The 27,948-nt window shown below is 43.4% G+C and overlaps 1 protein-coding gene across 1 annotated transcript in view; it reads left to right on the forward strand.

The window, feature by feature from the left end:
* The window catches only part of LOC104984381 (neuroligin-4, X-linked), a 153,123-nt gene that overhangs the window by 106,326 nt on the left and 18,849 nt on the right, over positions 1 to 27,948 (forward strand). The window contains exon 2 of the mRNA XM_010834069.1: positions 23,700 to 23,885. Within this exon, the coding sequence (XP_010832371.1) occupies positions 23,700 to 23,885 (186 nt within the window). The remainder of the gene's footprint in view (positions 1 to 23,699; positions 23,886 to 27,948) is intronic.

Genomic DNA, 27,948 nt, shown 5'->3' on the forward strand with positions numbered 1-27,948 from the left:
GGTGATGCCATCCAACCATCTCATCCTCTGTCGTCCCCTTCTCCTCCTGCCCTCAGTCTTTCCCAGCACCAACGTCTTTTCCAGTGAGTCGGCTCTTTGCATCAGGTGGCCAAAATACGGGAGTTTCCGCTTCAGCATCAGTCCTTCCAGTGAGTATTCAGGGTTGATGTTCTTTAAGACGGACTGGTCGGATCTCCTTGCAGTCCAACAAGGGACTGTTGAGAGTCTTTCCCAGCACCACTATTTGAATGAGTATTAGACATAAGTGGTGTTTTTCCCTTACGTGAAATGCGGCCTGGTATAGAAGAGGTGTATGAGTAAGTGTATTTTGGTGTATTTCTTCCTGCAACAGTGTGGTGTTGGTGCCCCCCAGATGGCTCAGCCAAGGTAGGGAAAACGATGAGATGACATTCTGGATTTTTCCAAACATGCTTGCCGATTCTCCTCCATCTGTCTCTCAGAGCTGTCTTACCTGGGCAGCCAATGCAGGTGTCCAGGGAAGCTTTAAAAAAAATTAGCATCCAAGCAGAAGGAGCCTCCAGGCATTTAAAAATAAGAGAGCTGGCCAACACACCACATTCTATATGCTTTGCGTTTCTAAATCAACTCAACTATTTCAGGTGTGTCTCACTGACATTTTTTTTTTCCCTTGTGTTATTTTAATTTTGGAACATCACTTGGAACTTAGCACACCGCAGGGCTTCCTTATCAGATCCATCGTTATGATTGAAAATCATAATTAGGAAAGCACACGGAGAAGAAGAAGACTTATTAACTGAGGTAGATATTGAGACATAAATGCTGAAAGAGAGCAAACATAAGATAATTCTGCGTGGTAGGAGGAGAAAGATTATTTTAAAATCCAAGGTTTTTAAATTTGTTTTCTTAAATTTTATATAAAGGTTTGTATTTAAAATGCATATTTTAAAGGTTTTTAAATTCATATTTGGGACACACAAAGTTCCAGAAAAGGATGTTCTATCAATACAGTGATTTAGCCAATTGATTTGATGAAACATGGACATTCTGACCTTCTTTTAGCCAAGAGCCTCCTCTTAGGTCAGTCCATTGGGAGTTATGGCGATCGTGTAAGTCTCCCTGTGTGTGTATTCATGGGTGCACACGTGTTCTCCGTTCCAGTGGTCAAGATTTTCACAATATTGCTATTGTGAATATTTTGGCAGTCCTCCATGTACATATTTACACGTTTGTGGAATATAAACGGAAATGATTCACATGAACTGACAAGATGGAAAAAGACTTACAGACTTAGAGAACAGACTTACGTTTGCCTTGGGGAAGGATGGGGGAAGGGATAGTCAGGGAGTCTGGGATGGACATGGACACACTGCTGTATTTAACATGGAGAACCAGCAAGGACCTGGTGTACAGCAGAGGGAACTCTGCTCAATACTCTGTAATAACCGTATGGTTCCGAGGGGGAAGGATGGGGGAAGGGATAGTCAGGGAGTTAGGGGTGGACATGGACACACTGCTGTATTTAACATGGAGAATCCACAAGGACCTGCTGTCCAGCACAGGGAACTCTGCTCAATGTCATGTGGCAGCCTGGATAGGAGGGGAGTTTGGAGGGCATGGATACATGTGTATGTGTGGCTGAGTCCCTTAAGCGATCCACGGTAAGCGATCAGAACATTATTGACCATCTATACTCCGAATACAAAATTAGAAGTTAAAAAATGTAAGTTCTTATTATTTTCATAAACTATTTCTGAATGTTCCCTTCCTCCATTAGCTGCTGCTGCTGCTAAGTCGCTTCAGTCGTGTCCGACTCTGTGCGACCCCATAGACGGCAGCCCACCAGGCTCCCCCGTCCCTGGGATTCTCCAGGCAAGAACACTGGAGTGGGTTGCCATTTCCCTCTCCAATGCATGAAAGTGAAAAGTGAAAGTGAAGTCGCTCAGCCGTGTCTGACCCTTAGCAACCCCATGGACCACAGCCTACCAGGCGCCTCCATCCATGGGATTTTCCAGGCAGGAGTACTGGAGTGGGGTGCCATTGCCTTCTCCATCAGCAGTGTTCTGCAAATCTCCTCTCGGGTCCTGCAAATCCCGCAGGCCCCGAGCGCTCCCTGACTGCCATGCTCTTTTCCTATTCCTTCCCCTGTGTGTTCTAGCAGTAAACCACGCTGCCACAATTCTGTGGTGAGACCCTTGGCATCACAGAATAGAATTCCCCAGGGAGGGTGTCACAGGTTTAGAATCATCCCACTCTCTGGAGAGAACAAAGAGCTTAAAGCCACACTCTTTAGCAGCATATGTGAAAGTGAAGTGTTGGTCACTCGGTCGGGTCCCACTCTTTGCGACCCCGTGGACTGTAGCCCACCAGGCTCCTATGTCCAAGGGATTCTCCAGGCAAGAGTATTGGAGTGGGTTACCATTCCCTCCTCCAGGGGACCTTCTCGACCCAGGGATCTAAATCGGGTCTCCTGCATTGCACACAGATTCTATCCCACCTGAGCCATGAGGGAAGCCCAGTTTACTCTAAAGACATTTATAAACATTCTTATATATATTTTCAGATAAATCCTGATACCAGACATATCAGCATTACAAATGCTGGAAGTGCATTTATAAAGTTTCTCTTCACATTGACCTATGACCAGTTTTTTTTATTAGCAGGACACTAAGAAGCCTAATGATGTCTTTGAGTGAAGAAATAGTAATTTATTATCATTGAATTGTGTCCATGGCAACCCACTCCCGTATTCTTGCCTGTGCAATCCCTAGATGGAAAAGCTTGGTGGGCTCAAGTCTGTGTGGTTACAAAGTATGGGACACAACTTAGGGGCTCAACAACAAAAACCTGTCCATAAATTAACAAGTGATTTAATGAAATAGATCAATGTATGTACACATATGCTTGTACATATGTACAGATACTCATATACGCTCACTTACACATCTTATTTCTATATCTGGATAGGATGAAGGTATGGATAATGTAATTATATACACATTTAGAAATCTGATGTATATGACATATGGAGTTTGTGTTCAGGGTGATTGAAAAGTTCTGGAACTGTTAAGCTCTAGGGGTGATGGCAGTACAACATTGTATAAGTAATGTTAATACCGCTGACTTCTACCTTTAAGATGGTTAAAATCGCAGAGATTCTGTTATGGAGAATCCCATGGCAGAGGAGCCTGGCAGGCTACTTTTCATGGGATGCAAGAGTTGGACTCGATGTAGCACTATCCTTATCTCTTATAGATATTTGACTACAATTAAAAGCATATATATTGCCTTTGAACTTGCATCTGCAAGAATTCAAACTGCGATGTGAACACTTGCCCTAAACTAACCACAGGGTGCTGACTCTACCTCTTACCTTAGACACTTGATGCTAACTCCTCCCAGATGAAACTTGACCTTTGACTCTTGACCTCTGATATGAACACTGACATGGAAACTTGAACAGAACCTTCGTCTGAGATTGAAATCTGACACCAACCCTCACCAGGAAGTGAAGCCGGGGACTTTGACCTCCAGATTCCTGGCCTTTGATTTGCCCCATGATCCCAAACAGTGCCTGTGGACCTGAACCTGAGCCCTGACGCAAATGGAAGCTGAATATGAATCTTTGAGTTCAGTTCAGTTCAGTCGCTCAGTAGTGTCCGACTCTGCGACCCCACGGACTGCAGCATGCCAGGCTTCCCTGTCTATCACCAACTCCCGGAGCTTGCTCAAACTTACGTTCATCGAGTGGGTGATGCCATCCAACCATCTCATCCTCTGTCGTCCCCTTCTCCTCCCGACATCAATCTTTCCCAGCATCAGGGTCTTTTCAAATGAGTCAGTTCTTCACATCAGGTGGCCAAAGTATTGGAGCTTCAGCTTTAGCATCAGTCCTTCCAATGAACATTCAGGACTGATTTCCTTTACCATGGACTGTTTTGATCTTGCAATCCAAGGGACTCTCAAGAGTGTTCTCCAACACCCAATGAATTAAGAATGAATCTTAATTCTGCCCAATCTTGAAAAAACCCAGACCCAACCCCTAACTCTATCATAAATCTTTGAATTAACCCTTGAGCTTTGACCGGAACCCTTGACTGTTGGCTCTTCAGTCAAGCACCGAAGACAGCTTTCACAGAGAGAGCCTGATCCCGCGGCTTTTGAGCTAAGTCATGACCTTTGATCCCTGCCACTATCGTGAACTACAAGCCCTTTATGTTAATATTGACTCCTGCCCCTACCTCGTTGTCTGAAATTTGACCTTGCCCTAATCTCTGAACCTGAATCCATCCTCAAAAGGTGTCCTAACTGTGGACCTTCAGTTTTCAACCCTTTGTCTTCACTCCTTGAGTCCTGACTTTGAATCCTTCACCTGTACGGAAACACAGTCGTGTCCTCCACCTCCCTTTCTCACCTGAATCTTAACCCAAACGCAAACTTGAAACTCTGCCCTGACCCACCAGCGACCAATCTGACTCCCAAACCTGTCCCTAAATCTAAGATAGGCTATTTGGTGTCTGGGTTGTGGAGGAAGGGTGTGGGATTTGCAGACCCACAGCCCTACGGACATTGCAGACTCAGACCCTCACACACAGTTTTCCAAAAGGTTTCATTCACCAGAGATCTAAGCATTGCAGGTTTATGGTCAACCCCTGTTCCTACAGATTTCAAGGTGAAATAGGCATGGCTTTACCTGTGATCTTCCCAATTTCAGACTTGTGTAATTGTGTGATGGAGAGCGAGCTGTAGGTGTGCACCTCCTGGAAAATCCTATTCTTTCAGCAAATACTTCATTGAGAACCAGAGATGGAATCTGGGCACAGCCAGGAGCGAGAGTGCCCAGCCCAGTTGAATCAACTTTTTTTTTTTTTGTAGTGGACATAGAGTAACACTCAGTCAAAACCAAGACTCACTCCATGTTGAAGTCCCAACTGCAGATCAGAATGAAGATTTTAGTCACTCAGTTGTGTCTGACTCTTTGGGACCCCATGAACCATAGACCGCCAGGCTCCTCTGTCCATGGGATTCTCCAGGCAAGGATACCAGAGTGGGTTGCCATTCCCTTCTCCAGGGGATCTTCCCGACCCAGGGGTCAAAGCTTGGTCTCCTGCATTGCAGGTATATTCTTTACCATCTGAACCACCAGTGATCAAACATGTCTTCAACTGTCTTGCAGAGCATGGGAACACAGTTCTCTCTGAAAGCAATTTTCTCTACTTCTGTATATGAATGATTTCTTTACTACATTGGGTACCAACATGAGAAACTCAGCTGCTTCTCAATTTGTACAGAAATCCACCCATCTGTGTGTATAGGTGTGTGTCTGTGTGTTTTTTGTATCTTAGTATGTATCAGATTTAACTTACGCTTTGAGGAGAAACTCGAAACATTTTACTGTGATAATGTAAACTTACACCTTTCAAATGGATTATCTCTCAGCTCTTTTCATCTTTTGGGTATCCTATAACCGGGGATTTTGTTCTGCATGTTTTAACTCATCAAACTGGCCAATTTGCTGAGCCATATTTATAATCTGGGCTTCCCAGGTGGCGCTGGTGGTAAAGAACCCGCCTGCCAGGGCGGGAGACGTAAGAGACCCCGGTTTGATCCTTGGGTTGGGAAGATCCTCTGGAGGAGGAGATGGCAACCCACTCCAGCATTCTTGCCTGGAGAATCCCATGGACAGAGTTGGACACGACTAAAGAGACTACAGACAGCCCAGCACCTTTATAATCTATTCTTTCTTCGGCATTCTCTTTCTGCCATGCATGATTTAAGAAAGAACGCAATGTAACTCGCTTCTCTCCCCAAGATGCGTTCGCTTCTCTCATCAAAATAATAATAAACTCATGCTTTGTTAAGGTAGTTCTGAGTACATGATGGAATCCCTTTAGAAGCTGTATTGTCTCCATAGCTGTTGTTGCCATTTGAATAATTATTATCCTCCCAGCCCAGGAGCACAGTCAATAGGTCGGAATCTTCAGGAGGTTTAGTCTCGAACTTTTTTGAAAATACCTCCAAGGTGTTCAGCTGTGTCTGGAAACCCCTGGTAAAAAGTTAGAACACATTCCCCAGATGTGGCATATTAGAACATCATGCGATACTGGATGCTTGGGGCTCGTGCACTGGGACGACCCAGAGGGATGATATGGGGAGGGAGGAGGGAGGAGGGTTCAGGATGGGGAACACATGTATACCTGTGGTGGATTCATTTTGATATTTGGCAAAACTAATACAATTATGTAAAGTTTAAAAATAAAATTAAAAAAAAAAAAGAAAACTTGTACTAAGTGCCTTCATAAATTCTAATTGAGACTTAAGAATTTAGATTCCTTAGTTCTCGATACTGCAAAACAGGGTTTGGCACAAGCCAGGGAAGAATTAGAACATGTGTCACTGTGTACATTACAAATAAACGATTGTTGTTTTAATGTTTGTCTAAAACGAGACCACTAACGTAAAGCCATCAGCTTCTCTGCATTAGAAAATTTAGGGTTGGTGATTATGCTGGTTGTTGAGCTGCTGAATTTGACCTGGAAAAGAAAAAAACAATTTTATATTTTAAATATTATTCTCTAGCTACTTCATGGAGTCCTGAATCCAGTTTTTAAGGTAGTTGTAATCTTTTTATCGTTTTTAACGTGAGAGAAATTTTCATCCATGGACATGAATAATTAAACAGCTTGCTAAAGTGTTATCTGAAATAAAAGTAGAACACGATGAAGATTTTTTTTGGATCCCTCTCTCTTCAGCTTTTAAACTATATGCCTTTGGTCTTACTCAAAGAGTCATAACCTCTCTGATTCTTGTTTATCATTTCCTTCTTCTGCTATATTTCACTTATACAAATCATGTCTAGCATGACCCTTTTAATATGCTATGGGTAGATTGGTTTTGATCTTCTGTAAATTAAATCATATATTCATCTTCACTTGACGTTTTGCATGGAAGGCCGTGATTTTGGTGTTCAGCCCTGGTGATGTTTGAAGATGTAGCTTGTTTATGCATGAATTCCTCTTAGTTACGCCTTCATACATTTCACTTCTTCCTTTGCTTCTTTTTTGTTCCTCGTACTAGTTGTACTTTGTAGATTCTGTATATAAATAATATCGTGCAGTATTTATCTTTCTCTGTCTGATGTTTTTACACTTAGTACAATACCCTCTAAGGCCATCCATGTTGCTGCAAATGGCATTATTTCATTCTTTTTTATGGCTGAGTAATATTCCTGTGTGTGTGTGTGTGTGTGTGTGTGTAAAACACCTTCTTTATCCATCCATCTGTTGATGAACATTTAGGTTCTTCTATGTCCTAGCTATTGTAAAAAGTGCTGCAGTGAACCCTGGGGGTACGCATATCTTTTTGAATTAGAGTTTTCTTTGGATATATGCCCAGGATTGAAATTGCTGGATCATATGGTAACTCTAATTTTTAGTTATTTTGACGAACCACCATACTGTTTTCCAAAGTGTCTGCACCAGTTTACATTCCCACCAACACTGTATGAATATTATGTGGTTTTTCATAAAAAATGAAGAGCTTCTAGTGAGTTTCTTCCACACCCGTCATGTACCTTGCAAAGAATCAGTCTTTGAGATCAGAAGAGACTTGTCACCCTTCAGTAGTCGGGCATAAGCTGGTAGAAATGACATTTCTATTCCATTCAGTTGACTTTTCTGCAAGCTGACATAAATCTATATTTAAAATTAATTTATTCCACTCTGTAATTACAACAAGATGCCCACTTTATGATTTTTCTTTATAAATCCCTGCTTATACATTAAGAGTTTGGCATTCACATATACACAGCTGCTGTACATATGCAATTTACCAGATATATGATTTGGACAAGGAGGGTGATGAAAAAATTCTGCATGAGAATCTAGACAGTGTATTAAAAAGCAGAGACATCACTTTGCCAACAAAGGTGTGTATAGTCAAACCTACTGGTTTTTCCAGTAGTCATGTATGGATATGAGAGCTGGACCACTGGGAAGGTTAAACACTGAAGAACTGATGCTTTCAAACTGTGGTGCTGGACAAGACTCTTTAGAGTGTGTTGAACTGCAAGGAGATGAGACAAGTCAATCCTGAAGGAAATCAACCCTGAATATTCATTGGAAGGATTGATGCTGATGCTCAAGCTCCAATATTTTGGCCACCTTATGCAAAGAGCCAACTCATTGGAAAAGACAGTGATGTTGGGAAAGATTGAAGGCTGGAGAAGGGGACGACAGAGGGTGAGATGGTTGGATGGTATCACTGACTCAATGGACATGAGTTTGAGCAAGCTCCAGAAGATAGTGCAGGACAGGGAAGCCTGGTGTGCTGCAGTCCATGGGGTTGCAGAGAGTTACACATGACCTTGGAGAAGGCAATGGCACCCCACTCCAGTACTCTTGCCTGGAAAATCCCATGGACGGAGGAGCCTGGTAGGCTGCAGTCCATGGGGTCGTGAAGAGTCGGATATGACTGAGCAACTTCACTTTGACTTTTCACTTTCATGCATTGGAGAAGGCAATGGCAACCCACTCCAGTGTTCTTGCCTGGAGAATCCCAGGGACGGGCAAGCCTGGTGGGCTGCTGTCTATAGGGTCACACAGAGTCGGACACAACTGAAGCGACTTAGCAGCTTAGACATGACCTAGCAACTGAGCAACAACAAAGATGATAATCAGCTATTTTCTTTTAAAAATAACTCATTACTAATCAACTGTTTGGTGTCACTTTATGCTTTTAAAATAACATGGTGGTTTAGCCACAGACATTAACTCTAGAAGCCATCAATATTGTTAATTAAAGGAAAGCTCAGTTTTAGGAACACAAAATGGATTTGTTAATTAGAAGTTGTTTTGCGTGAAAAGGTCAGGTGTTATTTGAAGTTTGTATTTAATTATGAAAGTCAATTAAATTTTTTTTTCCATCTCATTCCTTGCATTTTAGTGAGGAAGAGTATAGAAGTTAGCTATGTGGGAAAAATGAATAGGATCAACATAATGGAACTTTTCTTGGAAAATGAACGTTATGCAGTATTCCATAGTCATCCTGTTGCAAATTAGCCATGATTTCCAGTTCCTCAGCCAATTGCTCTCAGGTTAGAAGCATGTTGGCTGATCCAAGGCCTCACTCGACTGGGGAATACTGGTTGGTTTTTAAACAAAACTTGAATAATTAGATGAAAGGTCTTCTGTTTTCATCGTATGTTGTTTCCTTTCTTAAAGTAAATTCATTGCACAGTTGCTTTACCTATGTAAATTAGGTTATAAAAATACATCCACAGTGAGACCAAGATAGTATGAAGGGGTCTTACAAGTTGAGTGTTGTAGTAGACTCTTCATTGGAGAAATGGACTTTCAAACCTTCTCGTCAGCAAGGGCGTGTTGAGTCAGTTCAGTCGCTCAGTCGTGTCTGACTCTTTTCGACCCCGTGGACTGCAGCACGCCAGGCCTCTGTCCATCACCATCTCCTGGAGCGTGCTCAAACTCATTTCCTTTGAATCAGTGATGCTGTCCAACCATCTTATCCTCTGTTATCCACTTCTCCTTTTGCCTTCAATCTTTGCCAGCATCAGGGTCTTTCCTAGTGAGTCAGCTCTTTGCATCAGGTGGCCAAAGTATTGGAACTTCAGCTTCAGCATCAGTCTTCCCAATGAATATTCAGGACTGATTTCGTTTAGGATGACTGGTTTGATTCCCTCGCTGTGCACAGGACTCTCAATAGTCCTCTCCAGCATCGCAGTTTGAAAGCATCGATTCTCTGGTGCTCCGCCTTCCTTATGGTCCCACTCTTACATCTGTACATGGCTACTGGGAAAACCATAGCTTTGACTCTTTGAACAAACATCGTCTAAGTGACGTCTCTGCTTTTTAATATGCTGGTCTAGGTTTGTTGTAGCCTTTCTTCCAAGGAGGATATTTAACAATTGAGAATTCACCAGGAAGACTGCATAGTCAAGCTATTCAACCAAAGGGACAATTTGAGTGTGTGTTACACAGAGGGGATATACACTCAGTCCTGAGAAATATCCCTACTTCTTCAACAGCTACCTTTCTGTACCTGAAGCTGAACTTTCTGTTGGGGTTTTATTGGGTTGTCCAAAAAGTTTGCTCAGGTTTTTCCATAGCATCTAATGGAAAAACCCAAACGAACTTTCTGGCTAGCCCAATAGCTCTTTCCAAGGTCACTCCAATCACTTGTTGCTAATGTTGTGTTGTATTTCCTCTCAGACCTTCCCAGGGTCTTTCGTTATGTCTTTTTTCCCTACGGTATTGTGTCAAGTTTCAGGTGAACAGCAATGTGATTCAGTTTGATGGATGTATGGATAGACAGATGGATGGATATCCATCCTTGGTTATTACAAGATATTAAGTCTAGTTCCCTCTGCTGTACACTAAGATCTTTGTTTATGTAGTTTATATATAGCTGGGTGTGTATGCTAATCCCAAACGTGCTGTTCCTACCACTTCGGATCCCCTTTGGTAATGATGTTTGTTTTTTATGTTAGTCTATCTCTATTTTGTAAATAAGTTCATTTGTAGTATTTTTAAGATTGTATCAGGGGCTTCTCTGAGAGTTCAGTTGTTGAAGAATCCACCTGCAGTGCAGGAGACCCCAAGTTCGATTCCTGAGTCTGGAAGATCCCCTGGAGAAGCGAATGGCTACCCACTCCAGTGTTCTGGCCTGGAAAATTCCATGGACTGTATAGTCCGTGGGATTGCATGTATAAGTGATGTCATATATTTGTCTTTCTCTGACTGACTTAACTTCGTATGATCATCTCTGCATCGATCCATGTTTCTGCAAGTGGCCTTATTTCATTCTTTTTCATGGCTGAGTAGTATTCCGCTATATGTATGTACCACATCTTCTTTATCCGTTCTCCCAAGGCAATAGAAATCAAAGTGAAAATAAACAAATGGGACCTCATCAAACTTATAAGCTTTTGCACAGCAAAGGAAACCTTAAACTATCTTCTTAACCAAGTTCCAAGGTTACCATTGAAAACCAACATTGGAAAGCTTGGGGATATTTCTGGACACAATTAAGATTACATGAGTTAGTCTGCATGACTAGGTTTTGATAGAGTTGAAGAAGAATGTCTGGTTTTTTTTTATATTTAGTTGTTAGCATTTTATGGACAAATAACAAACCAGATTAATTCTTATCTGCCCCTCGATAGTATCCAGTCATAAATACTAGGAAACCCAGCAACCAGCCATGCTTGTCTTGCAGTTGAGGATGAAATACTGTATCTAATAGTGAGCTCCCCTGGTGGCTCAGCTGGTAAAAAATCCACTGCAATACGGGAGACCTGGGTTCGATCCCTGGGTTGGGAAGATCCCCTGGAGAAGGGAATGGCTACCCACTCCAGTGTTCTGGCCTGGAGAATTCCATGGAGTGTGTAGTCCATGGGGTCACAAAGAGTCGGACACGACTGAGTGATTTTCCTTACTTAGTGTGTCTAAGCAGGTCAGCACATTTGGAATTTGTGCACTTTGTGAGAAACTATCAAAATTGGGTTTCACAGTTGTAACATTGAGTTATGTAAATTATCTTTATTTCTTAAATACAGTTTGTAGTGCCATGAATACCATATAAATACAAAATCGCTATGGGCTTCCCTGGGGGCTTCCGACTGCCAGTGCAGGAGACGGGGGCTTTGATCCTCTGGGTCTGAAAGATCCCCTGAAGGAGGAGATGACAGCCCACTCCAGTTTTCTTGCCTCTGAAATCCTATGGACAGAGAAGCCTGGCGGGCTACTGTCCATGGAGACACAAAAAGTCACACACAGCAACTGAGCATGCCGTCAGAGACACACACACACACACACACACACACACATTTCATGCATGTTTCATAAACAGTATGTGATGGCAAAAAAATGACTTTCCTAATACGTTTTAAAATATTTGTGTTAAAAATGAATTGTAGCTCACAAATGAAATAAAGCTGTCTGTAAGTTTTCAAAATATGTGTCAGAATCCACTCTTATATCATTTTCCCTCAGCTTTTATCACGTTAGTTGGGTCATTGCGTGTACATCAGAAATTCGGTTGGATAAGGACCTCCATCATTTTCTCAGCATGATTGCAGCTATATTTTTGCCTTGCATTTCTCTTTAGACTCTGAGTACCCAATAAACACTAAATAAATAATAAACAAGCACTGAATACACAGACTGAACAGATAAATGTGCATCAGCTTCATGCAAAGTTATTCACCAACAACATTTTGCAGTCAGAGCATATAAGCTTTATCGTCTGCATAATCTTTCTTTTCATTGAAGTGTAGTTGATTTACAGTGTTGCTTTAATTTCTGCTATATAGCAGTGTGATTCAGTTATACACACATGCTCTTTTCCATGATGGGGTCTCAGAGGATATTGAATATAAAGTTCACTGTACTCTGCGGTCTGTGGCAGGCTCTTGTTCACCCATCCTGTGGATAACAATTGGCATCTAGGAATCCCAAACTGCCCCCCGACACCTCCCTCCACCCTGTCCCCCATAGCAGCCACAAGACTGTTTTCTGTCTGGGACTCAGGTTCTGTTTCATAGTTAAGTTCATTGGTATCATATTTAGGATTTCACATGTGATATCATAGCATATTTGGTCTTCCTCTGTTTGACTTACTCCACTTAGTATGAAAATCTCTAGGCTCATTAATGTTGCTATAGATGGCATGATTTCGTTACTTTTTTTCTGGCTGCATAATATTCCTCTTTGTGTGTGTGTGTGTGTGTGTGTGTGTATCTCACTGCATCATCTTTTTTTTAATAAATAGTATTTTGTTTTTTCTTTTTTATTAATTGGAAGAAAATTGCTTAACATTGCTGTGTTGTTTTCTGCCATACAACAATGAAAATCAGACATAATTATGCATATATCATAAAAAACAACAATGAAAATCAGACATGATTATGCATATATCATGAAAAATATGAAACGATCCATGAATTTTTGTGTCATGCTTGCTGAGGGCCATGCTAATCTTCTCTGTATTGTTCCAATTTTAGTGTATGTGCTGCAGAAACACACACTATACCACATCTTCTTTTTAAAATTTTTATTGTAAGTTATTTGCTTTACCATAATGTACCACATCTTCTTTATAGCTTCATCTGTAGATGGGCATTTAGGCTGTTTGCATACACGGCTACTGTGAATACGATCATCTGTATAATACAGACAGAGCCTAGGTAGACCAGTTATCCACTTTCCCTGTGGCATTCTTTCATTTATCAACTGATATTTCTCCTTACTTGCTCTCTGTGGGTGAAACAGAAATAAATGGCAGGATTTGTGATATCCCATTTGTAGCATAGAGTTCTATATAAATCATCTTTATGTCCTAAATACAATTTGTAGTGTCATGAAAAATATATAAGTGCAAAATGTATATGGGCTCTCCAAGAAGCATGACGCTTTCAAAACCACATCATCCAGTTAGTTTCTCAAGCTGTGCTATTGGACTAAGATGTACTCTTCTCGACTTTACAGCTGAGAAATGTGAGGCTTTCCTGCAGATTCAAAGCCAGAGCTGACTGCTTCTGTGTGTGTGCGTGCGTGCGTGTGTGTGTGCGTGCGTGCGTGTGTGTGTGCATGAGTGTGTGCACACATTTGTGCAGTTAGTTGAGTCTCTTTGTGACCCCATGGACTGCAGCCCACCAGGCTCCTCTGTCCATGGGATTCTCCAGGCAAGAATACTGGAGTGCGTTGCCATTTCCTCCTCCAGGGCATCGTCCTGACACAGGGGTCGAACCCAAATCTCCTGCATCTGCAGGTGGATTCTTTACCATTAGCGCCATCTGGAAAGCCCCCTACCGCGTGACTCCACTGCAAAATATTGACATGCTCCTGACCTGGGAGCAGATCCCCGTCATAGAAAGTGCTAGGTTCTATCACTCTAACTCACTTAATGCAGTGAACTGACTTGAAGGAACTAAGACCATTAGGAGAAACTTGAAAAGGGACACTCGCGTTGGTAGTGGATAAGAGATGAAATGTCTGTGGTTGATTCCTGCCTAAAGGGATGGACCACAGAGGTTATGGAGTCAGTCTCCAGGTGGCGCTGTGCTCCAAGATCAGATAGTAAGTTTTGAAGTGAGGCCCTATGTACAGGAGGAAGGGACCTTACAGGATGCTGGCGGTTGTATAAAGGGCGTCTTAGGAAGAGATGGGTTTCCCAGGGAGCTCAGTTGGTAAAGAATCTGCCTGCAATGCAGGTGACCCTGGGTTGATTCCTGGGTCAGGAAGGTCCCCTGGAGGAGGGGTAGGCTACCCACACCAGTGGGCTTCCTGGTGGCTCAGCTGGTAAAGAATCCACCTGCAATGCAGGAGACCTGGGTTCGATCCCTGGGTTGGGAAGATCCCCTGGAGAATGGAACAGCTACCCACTCCAGTATTCTGGCCTGGAGAATTCCATGGACTGTATAGACCATGGGGTCACAAAGAGTCGGACAGGACTGAGCGACTTTTGGTTTCACCTTCAGGAAGAGATGGAAGATACTGTGTACAAAGAGAGACGGAGATGCAAGGTGTATCCCAGGGGACAGTCAAGTGGAATGTGGTCGATTTGTTGGCTAAAGGGCATGTGTCAAGCATGGCCAGCGATGTAGAGATGGACCACAGTGGATGGCCCTGAACATCCCACTAAGACATTTGACTTTCACACAAGCTTGCTGTGTTATGTGTATACGTGTGTATGTCCGTGTACAATGGATAAAAAAGCAGTTATACATGGGAAGAAAAAGCAGTTATTTAAAATTAAGTGTGAAAATCACTTATAGCCACCTTCTTAACATTAGTCACTCAGTCGTGTCTGACTCTCTGTGACCCCATGGACTGTAGCCCACCAGGCTCCTCTGTCCATGGGGATTCTCCAGGCAAGAATACTGGAGTGAGTTGCCATTTCCTCCTCCAGGGGATCTTCCCAACCCAGGGGTCGAACTTGGGTCTCCTGCATTGCAGGCACATGTTTAACCATCAGAGCCACCAGGGAAGTCCCTTCCTAGAGACAAACACTATGAACTATTTGATTTCTTTGCAGAGTTTATATTTTTGCACACCCTTTTTGTTATGGTCATAAAAATGGGATCTATAAGACAAAGTATTCCGTTTTCTCTGAAGACATCTTAGACGTGATTCTGTGTTTACACATAGAAATACTCTGTATAATTTTATATACATATATAGCTCCTGTTATGTGGATTCAGCCAACAGAATTCACGCAGCAACTCTATTCATGGATTTTGAGATTGCTGTCATTGATGTTTTATTGTTGTTCAGTTGCTAATTTGTGTTCAACTGTTTGCGACCCCATGAACTACAGCCTGCCTGGCTTCCCTGTCCTCCGCTATCTCCCAAGTATGCTCAAATTTATGTCAATTAATTTGCTAATGCTATCCAAACATCTTACATTCAAGATTATAATCAATAGGTATATTTTTGGTCAGTCCGTGGTTAAGACTCTGTGCTTCCGAGGCAGGGGGCTCAGGTTCAATCCCTGGTCAAAGAACTAAGATCCCACATGCCATGAGGTTTGGCCCAAAAAAAGTAATATATATTTTTTAAAAAATTCTGAGCATTAGCACATTGCAAACCCTCGCATGGCTATTTCTGTACCAATCCAGATTTTTATAGAACGCATTTATGGAAATAGAACTGCTGAGTCAGAGGGCTTCAGGTTTTGATTTTCGTGTGTTTTGCCCTTTTATATGCCTTCGGAGTGCCATGATTATATTGATGGTGTAGAAATGGATTGGAAGCTGCAAGGTTGAGTGAGTGAATCAGACCTCTTATCTTGGACACTGCGATGCAGCCTTGAGGAGTGATGAAGTGTATGAGCTATTCAAGAGTTGAATTTGTTGTTCAGTTACTAAATCGTGTCTGACTCTTTGCAACCCCATGGACTGTAGCACACCAGGCTTCCCTGTCCTTCCCTCTCTTCTGGAGTTTCCACAAAGTCATGTCCGTAGAGTTGGTGATGCCATCCAACCATCTCATCCTCTGTCGTTCCCTTCTCCTCCCGCCTTCAATCTTTCCCAGCATCAGGATCTATTCCAGTGAGTCAGCTCTTCACATCAGGTGGCCAAAGGATTGGAGCTTCAGCTTTAGCATCAGTCCTTCTAAAGGATATTCACAGTTGATTTCCTTTAGGATTGATTGGTTTGACCGCCTTGTTCCCCAAGGGCCTCTCAAGAGTGTTCTCCAGCACCACATTTCAAAAGCATCTGTTTTTTGGCACTCAGACTTCTCATCAACAAATCTGGAAAATATTCAAGGATGAGGTTTTGATTTAAGGAAAAAAAAAAATCTTGTTGGCTCAAAGGGGATTTGGTTCCAGACTGGCTGTTGCCAAATTCTCATCATCATGAAATATGTTTATCAATGATCTTCACCTTTTGATCAGTGTTGTATAACAAACAGGGGTTTATCATTTTCTATTTTGTTTCCAGAATTTAATGAGTGTTAGTTTTGTGAATCCATATATTTTCAGCTAAAATACTTTAAGACACCTGTGCAACCTCAGTGCAAATTGTCAGTCAGGGATAGAATATGCTTTATAAAAATAGTGCAAGAAATCCCACTGATACAGTCATGAGCCCCACACTCTGAAACACGTGCTGTAGAAATCATGTGTCCGTCATCATTCTCTTAGATTTATTCTCCTGACACAGGAAATTGCTCTGACTCTGTGCAATACTGAGATGGCAACGAAATATCATAAAAGTAGCATTAGTTACGACTTGGGCCATTTTTAAGCAAAATGAAAACAGAATCAGACACAATCCAAATAGCTTTGCCTGTCCTGCCCACAGGATTTAAATGTTTTCCCAGTTTTATCCCATTCTTTAGAACCTATGCACTCTTGTTAAATCATAAATGAATCCAATAATAAAAATTCAGGGACTTCCCTGGTGGTCCTGTGGCTAAGACCCCATGCTCCCAATGCAGGTGGCTGGGTACAACCCCTGGTCAGGGACCTGGGTTCCCCAAGCCTCGACTAAGACCCCACATGGCCAAATAAATAAATAAATATTTTTTTAAAAAAAGAAGAAAACTTCAGTTTCACCTTGTAACAAACACACCCAGGGAATGATTTTCTGTAAGCATCAAAGAACGAAAACGGGCATTTATTGTCCTGCTTCGTATTTCTGCCTTAGCTCTGGTTCTCGTTACATAGATTTCTGTTCCAGCTAATTTACATGACCTAAAGTAAATTGTGTGACTTTTCTAATTGAAATGTTTTCATTTACACATTTGCTTTTTGCTTTTACTCCGTTGAATTAAATATTGTGTGCACAAATACAAAATTTTCTCTCAAATGCAAGCACCTTGAAAATGTAAATGCTTTTCTTCTATGGTCACTTGGTTGTTATCTTCTGTTTAATGATCATAAAAAAAAATGCCTACTGTGCCTGTGGTTGTTCAGTCGCTCAGTCGTGTCTGATTCTTTGTGACCCCATGGGCTGCAGCACGCCAGGCTTCCCTGTCCTTCACTATCTCCCAGAACTTGCTCAAACTCGTGTCCATTGAGTTGATGATGCCATCCAATCATCTCATCCTCTGTCGTCCCCTTCTCCGCCTGCCCTCAATCTTTCATGCTTAGGTAGTGAATTATTTCTCAAGGGATTACATCATCTGTGGCATTAAAGTCATGTTGCAAACAACTGAAGTGTAGTTATTAATACATCTGACCCCACTGGGCTTCTTACCGCCCATCTAATGTGTGTTCTGGAACCAGTCTCTTAAGACTTGCAGTTCAGTTGAATGAGGAACATTTGGATCCTGGTTAGCTACTCTACAACCCTCAACTTTTCATTCCAGAGCCATATTTAGACCAAATACAATGCACACAATACTCATTTCATTCAATGTGAATGAGAGATGGGATTTAGGGTTTTAAAGCATCTTTTCCATGAATCACATTTTAAAATAAACACCCAGCCACTTAGCACATCTTGTGTGTGTGTGTGTGTGTGTTTTATTTCTTCCAGTGCTTTCAATGAAACTCAGTATCAATTTAGTCCCTAATCTGTCTAAATTCAAATGACTTCTTTTGTGCATCTCTCTCCTTGTTCAGTTAATGTTGTTGGTGGTGCGGGGTGGGGGGAGTGGATTACTTATTTACAAGCTTCACTTCAGAGACAGTAAATCTCAAAAACCAACGTTTCATCAGCTGAGATGCTTAGAGGATTTGGAGCCAGGAGTGTGTGTCTGTGAAAAGGAGCCATTTGTCTAAAATCACCGGGTTTGGCCAGTCAAGGGACTGGCTTCTGTGAATTCATCGGAAGCACGTTAGGGAAGTTGCGAGCTGATCTGGGAAACTGACCCCTTGAGACCCTTCCATCTTTGGTAAAGTGTGTGATTGTTTCCCAGTTGACAAGCTGTTTTCATGTTGTTCGTACAATCCCACGCCGGGAAACCCCGGCCCATGCTCTGTCTGGATTATATCAAGCACTGCGATCACTTTCACTTTCATGCATTGGAGAAGGAAATGGCAACCCACTTCAGTGTTCTTGCCTGGAGAATCCCAGGGATGGGGAGCCTGGTGGGCTGCCGTCTGTGGGGTCGCACAGAGTCAGACACGATTGAAGCGACTTAGTAGCAGCAGCAGCAGTAATTTGTTTTGTTTTGTTTCTAGAATTTTTGATGTGAAACATTTCTAAAGGCTTTCTTCGATTTGTGAAACAGTGTTGCTTCTGCATTGTGTTTTGGCTTTTTGGCCACAAGACTGGTGGGATCTTACCTCCCTGCCCAGGGATCGAACCTGCACTTCCCACCCCCCTGCTTTGAAAGGTGAAAGTGAAAGTGAAGTCGCTCAGTCCTGTCCAACTCTTTGCAACCCCATGGACAGTAGCCTATCAGGCTCCTCCGTCCATGGGATTTTCCAGGCAAGAGTACTGGAGTGGATTGCCATTTCCTTCTCCAGGGGATCTTCTCGACCCAGGGATCGAACCCAGGTCTCCCACACTGCAGACAGATGCTTTACTGTCTGAGCCACCAGGGAAGCCGAAGTTGCAACAACTGGACCACCAGGGAAATCCATCAAACACTGTATTTTGACAGTTAGACTAGGAAAGCAGTTTGCTTTCATAGGGAATATAAAACCACTTGCATTCATTCTGGTCCTGCCACGGGAACTCAGAAGCACTGAAAAGAACAAATGAAATGGGGGAAGGATGGGGGAAGGGATAGTCAGGGAGTCTGGGATGGACATGGACACACTGCTGTGTTTAACATGGAGAACCAGCAAGGACCTGCTGTCCAGCACAGGGAACTCTGCTCAGTGTCGTGTGGCAGCCTGCATGCGAGGGGAGTTTGGGGGAGAAGGGATACATGTGAATGTATGCCTGAGTCCCTTTGCTGTCCACCTGAAACCATCACAACACTTTTAATTGGTTATACTCTAGTACAAAATAAAAGGTGGAAAAAGAGGGAAAAAAGCCGTCCCTGGTGGTAGCAGTAAATGAAGATTCCATGTCAGACGCTATGGAAACACCAGCTTCAAAAAACCCCTGGGTACCTTTGCTGGGGTTCTGAGACACATGGAAAGCTGTTTCCTGCAGACCTTTTGGAAGGAGATTAGAATCGCCAGCGTCAAACCTTTCCATGAGATGCTTTTAGAAGAAGTAGGATTTGCCAGGGTATGGAATGTTAATGGTCCCTCCTGTCGCAGAGGTTATTAAACAGTCACGTTCTGCTCAGAGAGACGGTCATGTTTCACTGTGGACCGAGGGGCTCTGATTTCCTAAAGACTCGTGATTTACCATCCGTTGCAAAAATCGTCAGGCTCATCTCCAGAAAAATAAGTGAGGAGGTCATTCCGTGAGAGTGAAACGTAGGAGAGAGGTGGATGGGTTAAAACCAGGATGGTTCTGCCAGAAAATTCCTAGAGCCTTTAGGAAGGAATCACCTCTTAACTGAATGGAGGGAGAGAGGCTTTCTCTTTATGGTTATTATCCAGTACCCAAACCGTCATTATCAACCAGTTTCATCCATAAAGCCGGCTGAAAGAGGCTTTTCCCCCCCAAGCAAAGTGGGATTCATTTTATGAGAAGGCATGTGAAATGCAGTGGGGGGGAAGGGTGGGTTCCAGAACATTCTCGGGCAGGAAAGACTAATTAGTAATTGCCAATTACATAAGGGATCGCCTGGTAATGTCTGCACACTCCTATCCTTTCACTCAACTCGAAGCCACCCCCGTGAACTCTTGAGGGGAGTCGATTTGTGCGACGTTCCCTAAATGTGCACCCTAAATGTTGACATCCTTGTATGTACTCGGGCAAGGAGGTTGGGAGTCCAGATGATTGCAATTTCAAACAATGGCAAAAAAAGCCCAAAACATTCTTGCTGCTTTTATTGGAACCAGACCATTCATTCCCAACCCCCTCCTGGTTCACACAGTCCATGGCTCATAGGTACTCAGGCAAACTATGGGAAGGTAACATCATTCCTCAGTTGGTGAAAGATCTCATTCTTTACGGTTTTGTTTTAGGTTTTGAGAAGCTGATTCAGTTCAGTTCAGTCGCTCAGTCGTGTCCGACTCTTTGCGACCCCATGAATCGCAGCACGCCAGGCCTCCCTGTCCATCACCAACACCCGGAGTTCACTCAGACTCATGTCCATCGAGTCAGTGATGCCATCCAGCCATCTCATCCTCTGTTGTCCCCTTCTCCTCCTGTCCTCAATCTTTCCCAGCATCAGGGTCTTTTCCAATGAGTCAACTCTTCACATGAGGTGGCCAAAGGATTGGAATTTCAGCTTCAACATCAGTCTTTCCAATGAACACCCAGGACTGATCTCCTTTAGGATGGACTGGTTGGATCTCCTTGCAGTCCAAGGGACGCTCAAGAGTCTTCTCCAACCTACTCTGAGGGTTTCTTGGGTTGCTCCCAGCTTTGCTTAGGCGCTCAGTTGCTCAGTCATGTCTGACTCTTTGGGACCCCATAGACGGTAGCACGCCAGGCTCCTCTGTCCAGGGGGTTTCCCTGATAAGAATACTGGAGTGGGTTGGGTTGCCGTTCCCTTCTCTAGGGGATCTTCAGACCCAGGGATCAGACCCACATCTCCTGCTTGTCAGGTGAACTCTTAACCACTGAACCACCTGGCAAGCCCTCCAGGTTTGCTTAAGGATGTCTTTGAAGGCATTGGTTCTCATTTCTGTTATTTTCAGTCCCAAATAGCCTGTCTTCATGTAAACACTGTACTTACTGGCCATGCTTATTTAATAAGCAGTCCCTGAAATATGTGACTATCATAACCCTTGCAATAAAGAGGAAAATAAAGGGGGGAAGGTGGAAGCAATGACAGACTTTCTCTTCTTGGGCTCAAAAATCACTGGGGATGGTGACTGCAGCCAGACTACAAGCAAGGAAATTAGAAGATGCTTGCTAAGAAGGAAAGCTAGGACAGACTTCAACAGTGTATTAAAAAGCAGAGATATCACTTTGCCAACAAAGGTCCATGCAGTCAAAGCTATGCTTTTTCCAGTTAGTCATGTACAGATGTGAGAGTTGGACCATAAAGAAGGCTGAGCGCCAAAGAATTGATGCGTTTGAACTGCGGAGTGGTAAAAGACCGTTGAGAGTCCTTGGTTAGCAAGGAGATCCCTAAAGGAAAGCAGCCCTGAATATTCATTGCAAGGACTGATGCTGAAGCTGAAACTCCAATCCTTTGGCCACCTGATGGGAAGAACTAACTCATTGGAAAAGACCCTGATGCTGGCAAAGATTGAGGACAGGAGGAGAAGGGGGTGACAGAGGATGAGATGGTTGGATGGCATCACAGACTCCATGGACATGAGCTTGGGCACACTCTGGAAGATGGTGAAGGACAAGGAAGCCTGGTGTGCTACAGTCCATGGGGTTGCCAAGAGTCAGACACAACTTAGTGAATGAACTACAACCACACAGAGGTAATATATTGGCATTTTGTGTAGGGTCATGTAAGAGTGGGAAGTAGGGGGGAAAAAACTTTTTATGACTCTTTTCTTCCACCCAGAAGGCTTACTCAAGACAGATTTGCATGTAAAGTTGGATTAAAGTTTGTGCTAGTATTTAAGCTCGCGGACTCTTCATAAAATATTCATAGATTTAAATCTGAGCAAGAGAGCATCTGTCCCACAGGAAGACTTCAAGCATCAGAGGAAAGCAGAGGTTCCAGGTCAAGATATTTCTGCAGTGTGAACCCGAAAGGGCATGTGATCTCAAAAATCAAAAAAATTATCACTTTGCCACAATGAATGCCCAGATGGTCTTCTTTGCAGCTTTTAAGGTGGCATTTAGGGTTTGATTCCTTAGCTTACGCTTTTTAAAATTAAAACTAAAAATTAAAATCCTCTTAGTTTTTAAAAGAAAGTATCGCAGTCCGTGCTATTCTGGGGGGACAGTTGGGGAGATTTGAATATGCATTGCCTTTTGGCCAAGATTAAAAAATTTTAAGTTTCTGCATGTAACTGTAATATCTTTTTTAATATAGAAAAAGAGAGATGCATTCCAAACTATTTAAGAGTGGCATGTCTTGATGGTTCTAATTTCCTTTGAAATTTGTGAGTTGAATGGAGTTAAATAAAATATGTTAATGAGGAAGTCAACGGGCAAAAGATAACCTACTGTTCTTATAACAGTGCACACAATCTTATACACTGATGATACACAGACTTTTTGCCCTGAAAAATTAGTTTTTCTTTTTCCTGAAGTGTTTTTTGTTTTTTTTTCCCAAGGAAAACCTAGATACACACAGGAGTAATGACTTGAATCCAGTAAAATGAATGTTTAATCGCTAAGTCGTGTCTGAATCTTTCTAACTTCAGGGACCGTAGCCCTCCAGGCTCCTCTGTCCTTGGGATTTCCCAGGCAAGAATAGTGGCGTGGGTTACTATTTCCTGTTCCAGGAAGTCTTCGTAACCTAGGGATTGAATCAGCATCTCTTGCATTGCTAGTGGACTCTTTACCGCTAGCCTATAAAATGTATAGGTTTCTGATATGGTCGTGTATTGTGAATATTTCAGATTCACTTTGCCTCATACAAAGCCCCAGTGAGACATTTCCTTATACTATCAAAAGAAATAGGGCTTCCCTGGTAGCTCAGTTGGTAAAGAGTCCGCCTGCAATGCAGGAGACCCCAGTTCGATTCCTGGGTTGGGAAGATCTACTGGAGAAGGGACAGGCTACCCACTCCAGTATTCTTGGGTTTCCCTTATGGCTCAGCTGGTGAAGAATCCGCTTGCAATGTGGGAGACCTGGGTTCAGTCTCTGAGTTGGGAAGATCTCCTGCAGAAGGGAATGCCTACCCACTCCAGTATTCTTGGGTCTCCCTTATGGCTCAGCTGGTAAAGAATCCACCTGCAATGCAGGAGACCTGGGTTCGATCCCTGGGTCAGGAAGATCTGCCGGAGAAGGGATAGGCTACCCATTCAAGTATTCCGGCCTGGAGAATTCCACGGACTCTGTAGTCCATGGGGTTGCAAAGAGTCGGACACGACTGAGCGACTTTCACTTTCTTTTCAAATGAAAGAAAAACCATTGTAACTATTGTTTATATCATATAACCCTTTCTGCCATGAAAAGGTGCTGTTCTCTTGCTTCTGTGTACAGGGACGAGAAGCAAACAAGGAACAAGGTGTGCCGTGAAATATCTTTCCAAGTAACAGCGATGCTGTGGCCGTGTACTCTGTTAGGTGACGACCCCAGAATCTCCTGTCTTCCTCTGCAGGCTTTCTGAGCACCGGCGATCAGGCGGCCAAAGGCAACTACGGGCTCCTGGACCAGATCCAAGCCTTACGCTGGATCGAGGAGAACGTCGGGGCCTTCGGTGGGGACCCCAAGAGAGTCACCATCTTCGGCTCGGGCGCGGGCGCCTCCTGCGTCAGCCTCTTGACCTTGTCTCACTATTCAGAAGGTAAGAAGAGCGTCCCTCACGCTGGGCAGGGGACCCCTGGGGCCAAGAGCTGAACTCCTTTTGTGAACTCCATAGAGTTCTTTATTTATATTGATATCATTTCATTTTATTTTATGTATATATATATAAGCTGCTAAGTCGCTGCAGTGGTGTCTGACTCTGTGTGAGCCTCTGGACTGCAGCCCACCAGGCTCCCCCGTCCCTGGGATTCTCCAGGCAAGAACACTGGAGTGGGTTGCCATTTCCTTCTCCAACGCATGAAAGTGAAAAGTGGAAGTGAAGTCTCTCAGTCGTGCCCGACTCTAGCGACCCCATGGACTGCAGCCTACCAGGCTCCTCCATCCACGGGATTTTTCCAGGCAGGAGTACTGGAGTGCGGTGCCATTGCCTTCTCTGATATATATATATATATAATAATATACAATAAAAATAATGGAAAGCAGTGATTTTTCCAAAGAAATTCTCAAGTTGGCCTTCTGTTCTACCCTTTGATTCCAATCTGTTTCACCTATTTTTTTTTTTTTTTGCACTTTTGTTTTCTTAAATTGCTTTACAATATTGTGTTGGCCCCTGCCACACATCAGCATGAGTCAGCCCCAGGTATACTATGTGGGGCAGCATGGAAGCATGGGATCCTACAGATTCCTGGCTGTTGCTATTCGGTCACCAAGTCGTGTCCGACTTTTATCGACCCTGTGGGCTGCAGCACTCCAGGCTTCCCTGTCCATCACCAACTCCCAGAGTTTGCTCAAACTCATGTCCATTGAGTCGGGGAAGCCACCCAGCCATCTCATCCTCTGTGGCATATACGTGACCATATGTAAAATAGACAGCAAGGAGGAATTTGCTGAGTGATACAGGGAACTCAGCACAGTATTCTGTGATTAACCTAGGGGGATGGAGTAGGGTAGGAGATTACAGGGGGCTTCAGGTGGGTGAAATGCTTCCCTGGTGGCTCAGACGGTAAAGCGTCTGCCTACAATACGGGAGACCCGGGTTCAATCTCTGGGTTGGGAAGATCTCCTGGAGAAGGAAATGGCAATCCACTCCAGTATTCTTGGCTGGAAAACCCCACAGATGGAGAAACCTGGTAGGCTACAGTCCATGGGGTCCCAAAGAGTCGGACAGGACTGAGCGACTTCCCTTTCAGGTGGGTGAAAGTGAAAGAAAGTGAAGTCGCTCAGTCGTGTCCAACTCTTTGCGACCCCATGGACTGCCTATCAGCCTCCTGCGTCCATGGGATTCTCCAGGCAAGAATACTGCAGTGGGTGGCCATTTCCTTCTCCGGGGGATCTTCCTGACCCAGGGATTGAACCCAGGTCTCCTGCATTGTAGGCACATGCTTTACCATCTGAGCCACCAGGGAAGTCGTGGGTGGGGACATGTATATATACCTTTGGAGTTCTTATTCAGGACACAGGCAGGTGGGACCGTGGTGCCTCTTTAAACCTCCACAGAAAATGCCCCAAAGGACTTCCCTGGTGGTCCAGTGGTTAAGACGCCACACAGCCAGTGCAGGAAGCCCGGGATTTCAGAAGTAGATTCCAGCATGCCGTAACTAAGACCCAGTGAAGTGAAAACGTGTTAGCCATTCAGTCGTGTCCAACTCTTTGCGACCCCATGGACTGTAGCCAACCAGGCTCCTCTGTCCGTGGGATTCTCCAGGCAAGGATACTGGAGTGGGTTGTCATTCCCTTCTCCAGGAGATCTTCCCTACCCAGGGATAGAACCCAGGTCTCTTGCGTTGCAAGCAGACTCTCTACCAACTGAGCCACCAGAGAAGACCATACTGCCAAATAAATTAATGAATTTAAAAAAAAGAAGAAAATGCCCCTAATGACGTGTATCCGCATCCTCTTCTAACCTGGCTTGCTTTCTGATTTTTCTAATTGAGGTATAATTTGACATACACCAGTATATGTATTTCCTGGAGAAGGAAACGGCAACCCACTTCAGTATTCTTTCCTGAGAAATCCCATGGACGGAGGATCCTGGCTTCCATGGGGTCGCAAAGAATTGGAAATGACTGAGTGACTAACACTTGCACTTGCATTATATATGTTTAATAATATACATGTAAAATAATGATTACTTTCAACTGTACAAGGTAAGAATTCAATCTACGTATGTAGTACAAAGCAACCCCCACCATAAGTCCAATTAACATTCATCACCGTTGAGTTAAAAACTGTTTTTCTTCTCATCAGAATTTTAAGATCCACTCTCTTGGCAACTTTTAAACATGCAGTACAGGCTTCCCTGGTGGCTCAGTGGTAACGAATCTGCCTGCCAGAGCAGGAACCCAGCTTTGGGTCGGGAAGATCCTCTGGAGGAGGAAATGGCAACCCCCTCCAGTATCCTTGCCTGGAGAATGCCATGGACAGAGGAGCCTGGTGGGTTACAGCCCAGGGGGTCGCAAAAAGTCAGACACAGCTTAGAGACCAAAAAGCAACAACAAGTATTATTAGCAATGTTAACAAGATTTTTTTTTTTTTTTTTCACTTAAGACTCATGACCGACCGCGGTTGCTTATCATCACTGGAGGAAAATGACTTCTGTAGAAATGTTTGCACCCTGGGTTTGCCTATCTGAGTTTATTTGGTGAACTTTAAATGTTATTAACATCAGTTTTCAACTTGGAAGAAGTGTGAGAGGGAATTAGTATTTGGATGATGGTTGCAGACTTGTATGTTTCATAAACACCATTTGCAGCCACATGCTTATAGACTTAGGTCTTTGTTGCAGACTTAACTCAAGGTGATTCCCTCTGGTCCTTTGTTGCTGGATAGATGAGAGGTTTTTAAAATAGAAATGAACAGGGATCGGGTGCAGGAGGTCTGGAAGCAGTGGAATAACTTCCTGACACTCCCTTCAAAAACGAAACAAAAAGAACAACAAAATTGAAAAGTGCAGCCCTGGGATAACTTTTGCAAGTCCAGGTGGACTTTGACAATCATAATCTGAATCTTCAAGGTCGTGTTATATTTCCTTCTGTGTCCATTTGCTGATTTAAGAATTTCCCCATATCTGTGTCAACTATGTATATCAATACACCTGAACTTTAAAGGAATTCTCATTCTTTAAAGAGTCTAAAGTGAAAGTGAAGCCGCTCAGTCGTGTCGGACTCTTTGTGACCCCGTGGAGTGTAGCCCACCAGGCTGTTCCATCCACGGGATTCTCCAGGCAAGAATACTGGAGTGGGTTGCCATTTCCTTTTCCAGGGGATCTTCCCGACCCAGGGATCGAACCCAGGTCTCCCGAGTTGCAGGCAGACACTTTAACCTTTGAGCCACCAGGGAAGCCCATTAAAAAAAAAGAGTCTAGCACTATCTTCGGAGAAGGCAATGGCACCCAACTCCAGTACTCTCACCTGGAAAATCCCATGGATGGAGGAGCCTGGTGGGCTGCAGTCCATGGGGTCGCACAGAGTCGGACACGACTGAAGCGAGTTAGCAGCAGCAGCAGCAGCACCATCTTTCTTTAAAAATATGTACCTCTCTTTAAAAATGTGTATCTTTCTTTAAAAATATGTGCTGTTTAGTTGCAAGGTCATGTCTGATTCTTTTGCAACCCCATGGACTGTAGCCCACCGGGCTCCTCTGTCCAGGGGACTTCCCAGGCAAGAATACTGCAGTGGGTTGCCATGCTTGCCTGGGGATCTTCTTGACCCAGGGGTAAAACCTGACTCTCTTATATCTCCTGCACTGACTACTTGCTTTCTTTTACAAATATGTATCTTTCTTTATAAAGACATTTCTTGAAGATATAGGGGGAGGAATAAATTGGGAGACTGGAGTTGACATATACACACACTACTCTAAATAAAATGGGTAACTAATCACAACCTACTGCACAGCATAGGGAACCCTACTTGAGACTCTATAGCAACCTACGTGGGAAAAGTCTAAAAACGAGTAGACGTATGTATATGTGTAACTGATTCGCTTTGCTGGACACTTGAAACGGACGCACCATTGGACATCAAGCGTACTCCAATAAAATTTCTTTAATGGAAAAAAACGTACCATATAAACGTGCTAAAAAAAAGAGGGGGAAATATAAT

Source organism: Bison bison, unplaced genomic scaffold (genome assembly GCF_000754665.1).
Source record: "Bison bison bison isolate TAMUID 2011002044 unplaced genomic scaffold, Bison_UMD1.0 scf7180017863998, whole genome shotgun sequence".
NCBI classification, from domain to species: domain Eukaryota; kingdom Metazoa; phylum Chordata; class Mammalia; order Artiodactyla; family Bovidae; genus Bison; species Bison bison.